Here is a 5707-nt window from a genome sequence, read left to right on the forward strand (position 1 = left end):
AGTAGAGCGGCTGTTTAGTATAGGACAACAAATATATGTACCTCGTCGTAACCGTTTGTCGGATGGGAATTTTGAGAAACTTTTGTTTTTGAAAAATAAAGACTTATAAATAAAAATGTGAACGTTTATATATCCTTTTTCCGATCAGCGCACATTTTATGTTTATAATTATTTTAAAACAAAACCATCTAAAAAAACAATCTAGATGGATCGCTTAATCATCTCATCTTTCATCTAGATTTTTGCAAATCAAAACCATCTTCATCTTATCTAAGATGGATTTACGGATTTCCATCTCATCTCCATCTAGATGATTTTAAAATCTAAGCGCAACATTGTGTGTCATTAAATAATGAAAAGCACCCAAATATAAATGTAATATAACACACATTAACTTACATTAATTCGTCTTTACTTCTTTCAATAAAGAATGTATGATGTATTTAAATCAACCATGTTATATCAGACTTAAATATATACACTCTCCAACAAAAGAAATAAAGGCAACTAAATTAATTTAGTCAAATAAATACTTCTTTTTAGTGCAATAATTACATTGCAACTATAACATTAATGTTATATTACTTCTAATTGGGGATCAGTTGAATCACTCCTGTGTTTTCGCAGATCTGTCACTTAGAAGACGGGGCGTACTTCGGCGAGTTGGCTCTGCTGATGGAAGACGAGCGTTGGATCGCGAGCGTCATCGCCGCGGAAAATTGCGAGGTCCACATATTGTCGCGTGCCAACTTTCAAAACGCCCTGATGTCGTATCCCGATCTCCTGGCGCATTTGCAAAACGTTATGCTCGCGCGTCTGGAGCGGACGCCGTTACTCGAGAAGGCCCGCGAGTCGGACTCGCCGACGACGATGACCGGGAACGTCAATATCAGCAGTATAAAAGTCAAGAAGAAGGACTAAGGCGAATGTTGTGGAAATGTATGAGAAACTTTATATTTTTACTTTCTGTTTTATATTCTTCATTTATTTTAGTTTTCTTTATTATTATCTTAACTCTGCGTTCATTTTTTTATACTTCTCAATAATTTCATTCATATTTTATTATACTATATAATTATTATATAATGGCAATATTTTATTGAGCTACGGAAAACAGGGAAACACTGCAGGAAAATGGTTTTTTTTTCGATTTTAATAAGCTTGCAATGTTATAAATCTAGATAAAATAAGGAATATCTTTTTATACGTGTCCATACGCATTTCTTTTGTAAAAACAAAAAAAGATGAAAAACAATTTTTTAATAAACAAAAGTTATACGTGTTAAGAGTATTTTATAATAATAATAAAAACATCTAAAATTTTTTTTATAAATGAAAAATTAATTTAAAAAATTTTTTTATACCATTATTATATTTTTAAAATCATTTAATTTAAAGAATTTCTTCATATCTTTTCTAGTTTCGACAAAAGAAACTAACCGATTGGTGTTTCACTCCTTAAAAATACATATTAAAATATTAGGTGTTAAACTTAATTCCTGCCGTTTTTCGTCTCCAAAATTGATTTGTTTCGAAGGGAAGATGAATGAATACCTTAATCAAAATATAAACATATTCCTTATTACGGTTTGAATTACAACATATTAAAAGCGCATCGAAATCGAAGGAAGACTTTTTCCTATGTTTCCTTTTGAGGGTTAATCATTTATTTAACAATGAAAACTTCAACGAAATATTATAAAATTCTCTTACTATTATATAACGGATCAATAATAATCGGAATTAATTCTTTAACGGACAGCAAACCTCGAAAGAGATTCATTGCATAAAACTGTATTTAATTTAGCTAATTCGACCATAAAACAGATCTCATATCACCTCCCTTATTAGGCTCATCCTCGGCCTAATTAGAAACGGCGAGCCCTTCGTTTTTGCGGGTTCCTGTACGACTGCTGGTACACGGACATGAGGCGCCAGTGCTCGGGGTAGTCGGCATCCCGGCAACCATTCACCACGCTGAACGGCGGCGCCAGAGTGTCGATACAGAACGTGCGCCTCGCGAAGGGAGTCCTCGGCCGCGGCACCGTCATCTTCATCGGCGGTAATCCGTTTCTGCGCGTGACGTCGTCGCCCGTCGTCGGCCCGCGCTTTTCCTCGATACCGAGCGCAAAACCCACCGCAGACCGGATCAGTCTCGGATCCTTTTTTCGCCGCTCGAGTTCCGCTTCCATTTCGCCGCCCCGGCAAGCCATGCACTTACGCTCGGTGATACGCGGCACGGAATTCGACCTCGACGGCTTCTCGCATCGCCGTTCGCCACAGAGTACTACGATCGAATTTGTTATTAATTGTTTATTTAATTTCTCGCTTACGCGGCGTTTAACATGTTTCTCTCTATGCTTCTCTATAAATAATACGTTATATAAATGTATAATTAAGCAAATAATATTTGTATAGCATAAATTACCATAAATTAAGTAAATAATATATAATATATTTAAGTAAACAATATATTAAATAATATAAATATTACGTAAATATTATATATTATAAATTATACAATATAAAATATTAATAAATTCAACACCAGCAATGATTTTATATTAAAAATACATAGAAATATGTTTATTTATAAATAATTAGTATATAATGTATCAGGAAACACAATGATTTCGCGAATGTAAATTTTTGACATTGAAAAGGATCGAAACGGTTGGAGTTTGTATGAGAGATTAAATAAAAAAAGTATGTACTTTACACCGAAATCCAGTGCATGGCTTACGAAGGCATTAATTCATTGATCAAATAATTAGTGGTTATATAATATATTAGTATAATTTAATTTATGAATGTGAGATAATATGTGAGATTAATAATTAATAATATTTAATATTCATGATTAATAATATAGTTTTATACAAAGTTATAATTAAATTACATATAATAATAAAACAACAGAAAGCGCGAAGTATATATATAAATAATACAAATTTCTAAAAAACAAGTTAAGTATTAATTAAGCGATCGACTAACCGCATTTGAACATTCCTTGTCCTAAACTACTCTATCCGCGATCGATTATCCTTTCTTTCCCGTGCTACATTATTCCTCACCGTTGTAGGAACGATTATAGCAGCATCGATTCCCATCTTTCTCCTCCTGGTCCTGCCTCGCACAATCGCACTTGTTTTTCTCCTCGTTACGAGACAGAAGCTCGCGATTCTTCGGCATCGGAGTATGCTGGATCATAGCAAAGATCGCCGGGGCTGAGCCACCCTCGGAACCGTCGATGTGCGTCGCTCTGCGAGGCTCATATACCGGGTCTATTGGCGTCTCCCAGCAGATCGCCAGATCCATCCGAGTCTCCGGCTTCTTGCAGCCGAGTGCGGGTCCGAAGCGATTCTCTATCCTCGTTGCGAGATTCGCTCGATCCTGATTCCACTTCGCGTCCCGTTTGTAGCTGGCCGAACAAGAGCGACATCCTTTCCTGAAGATGGAGTCGTCCACTCGATCCGGGAGCGGCTGGTGCTGCAGATTCTCCGCGTGCAATCTTTTCGCCAAAGCGAATTTGTCGACGCAGGCGGCGATCTCTGGAAAAGAAGATTCTTTTATGTTAGAGAATGATAAATTAGAGTTTATATGAATGTGTGTGTGATTATTAAGTAATTTATTAATATATTGCCTTTTACTGTAATATTTATTTTTATAAAAATAAATGTTACAGTAAAAGTCCTTTCTGTACAATTTTAACATAATAATCAACATAATAATAACATAGTAATTAAACAATATATTAAAGTAATGAAATTTATAAGGAATATATTTTAATCAAAAAAATTACAATGATTGATAAGATTTATATTTTTCAATATCTGAATGATATATTTTACTCTCTCTCTGCAAAATAAAGAAACAAATTGCAAATAATTTAAGTAGTTTTTCAAAAATAAAGTCTTTGATTTCTGAAATTTGTAGACGATAAAACTTTTTGGCCTTATATTCTTTTTCAACATCTCAAAAAAATACTTCACCATTCAGATATTAAGATAGAAACTTTGTAACACAGTTTAATTAATAATGTTAAATAATTATTTACATATATTTGTTTTTAATTAATGAATTAATTTTTAAATAATAATTTAAGTATTGCCGTAGGTACAGAGAAACCTTGAACCTATCGATGTTATGTTAAATCTTCTTCGATGGTCCTCCAAGAGAAAAAAAGAAAAGAAGAAAAAATTATCATACCATTCCTTCGTTCTTCTTCCTCGAAGGTCCGGGACTTGAGACATTCAGGCGAGTGTCTTTTCGGAGAGAAGGTTGTCCGCTTTTCCAAGACATGCTGGGATTGGTAATGATCACAGGGATCGTCGTTCTTATAACGGATGATCGATTTAGCGCGACAGCGAGCACAATGTTCGCGCGATTCCATATTCGCTCACCGGCCGACTATTTTACCTGCCACTTACTCATCGCTTTACATAACGGACACGCGATTCATTATTAATGAGCAGTTGAGAGGAATGAAGACGCATCTCCGAGGGACATTTTCCAGCGGGAGAAGCTCGGAGGGAATCGCCGCTGCCGCTTGCCGTCGTTCTTCATTTTTGACCAAATTCGGAGAATACCTGAGCACCATCATAGGAATGTCTCAATTGTGAAATACTTTCCTCCCACTCTCTCTCAACACCGGTTTCCCTGGCGACAAGATAATTCGATAGCGAACTCGCTACTTACAAATGCTTACTCTTGCATATTTATTGTAACCCATATTATGGTAACCCATATTATTATTGTCATTATTATATCCTACTCTAATACTTCGGTCTCATCTCGTAGAAACGAGACTCTTGATTTCGAAGTTAGTCTCCGCCTAATTTCGAAATTGTCGATATCGTCTCGACTGATTACATCTCGGTCTCGGTTTCGAGTCAAAAGTGTAGTGATCTTGAATCGAAAATTTTTTTACAAATTATATTTTTACTACGGACAAATAAATTTTAATAAGCATTTGTTATTCGTCGAAATACTCGAGGTTCGGCGATCTGGGTATCGATCATATATAACTTTTTTTCTAAAGCGAAAATGTGAAAAGTGAAAATTTTTATGTATGTATGTATGAACATATACACACATACATACGAGGGTCGTCTGAAAAGTTTTGAGCCTAACATAGAAACAAGTAATTTTTCGGTCAAATTCAATTTTATTTTTCCACATAGTCTCCTTTTAAGTCGATACATTTTTTCCAGAGATGCTCCCACCCCTTTAATCCATTCAAATAATACTGAGCATCTTGCTTTGCAAAATAGGCGTCTACGGATGCGATGACCTCCTCGTTCGATGAAAATTTCTGTTCTCCGAGCCAAACTTTCAGCCTAGGAAACAGAAAAAAGTCGCTGGGGGCCAGATCTGGTGAATACGGTAGATGGTCAATTAATTCGAACCGCAATTCGTGAATTTTTGCCATAGCGACCGTCGAAGTGCGTTAACTTGATGGAACAGCACTTTCTTCTTTTTCAAATGCGGTCGTTTTTTCTCAATTTCTGCCTTCAGCTTGTCAAGCAATGATGCGTGGTACGTCCCTATTATTGTTTTACCTTTTTCAAGATAATCGATCAACACAATTCCATGACTGTCCCAAAAAACATTCGCCATCACCTTTCCCGCCGATAAAACCGTCTTCGCTTTCTTCGGAGCAGGTTCACCCTTCGCAGTCCACTGTTTTGATTGTTCTTTCGTTTCA

At 35.7% G+C, this 5707-nt stretch overlaps 2 protein-coding genes across 2 annotated transcripts in view; one reads left to right on the plus strand and one right to left on the minus strand.

Moving 5' to 3' along the window:
- The window catches only part of LOC108765170 (potassium/sodium hyperpolarization-activated cyclic nucleotide-gated channel 1), a 9128-nt gene extending 7202 nt beyond the window's left edge, over positions 1–1926 (plus strand). The window contains exons 9-10 of the mRNA XM_018513732.1: positions 628–939; positions 1852–1926. Coding sequence (XP_018369234.1) covers positions 628–921 — 294 coding nt within the window. The 3' untranslated portion in view covers positions 922–939; positions 1852–1926. The remainder of the gene's footprint in view (positions 1–627; positions 940–1851) is intronic.
- LOC108765175 (uncharacterized) lies at positions 1850–4563 on the minus strand. Its single transcript, XM_018513745.1, has 4 exons — positions 4420–4563; positions 4210–4336; positions 3093–3551; positions 1850–2329 (listed from the first exon to the last, which is right to left on the minus strand). The coding sequence occupies exons 1-4, from the start codon at positions 4432–4434 to the stop codon at positions 1869–1871; spliced, it is 1062 nt and encodes a 353-aa protein (XP_018369247.1). The 5' UTR covers positions 4435–4563; the 3' UTR covers positions 1850–1868.
- Between the last annotated feature and the right edge of the window lie 1144 nt (positions 4564–5707).

Source organism: Trachymyrmex cornetzi, unplaced genomic scaffold (genome assembly GCF_001594075.2).
Source record: "Trachymyrmex cornetzi isolate Tcor2-1 unplaced genomic scaffold, Tcor1.1 scaffold472, whole genome shotgun sequence".
Classification (NCBI taxonomy): Eukaryota; Metazoa; Arthropoda; class Insecta; order Hymenoptera; family Formicidae; genus Trachymyrmex; species Trachymyrmex cornetzi.

Coding starts and splice junctions, on each gene's coding strand:
- LOC108765175 (XM_018513745.1), bottom strand. Junction 3,552..4,209: donor GGAAGAAGAACGAAGGAATG/GTATGATAATTT, acceptor CTTCTTTTCCAG/AGATCGCCGCCTGCGTCGAC. Junction 2,330..3,092: donor AGATGGGAATCGATGCTGCT/ATAATCGTTCCT, acceptor AACGCCGCGTAA/GCGAGAAATTAAATAAACAA.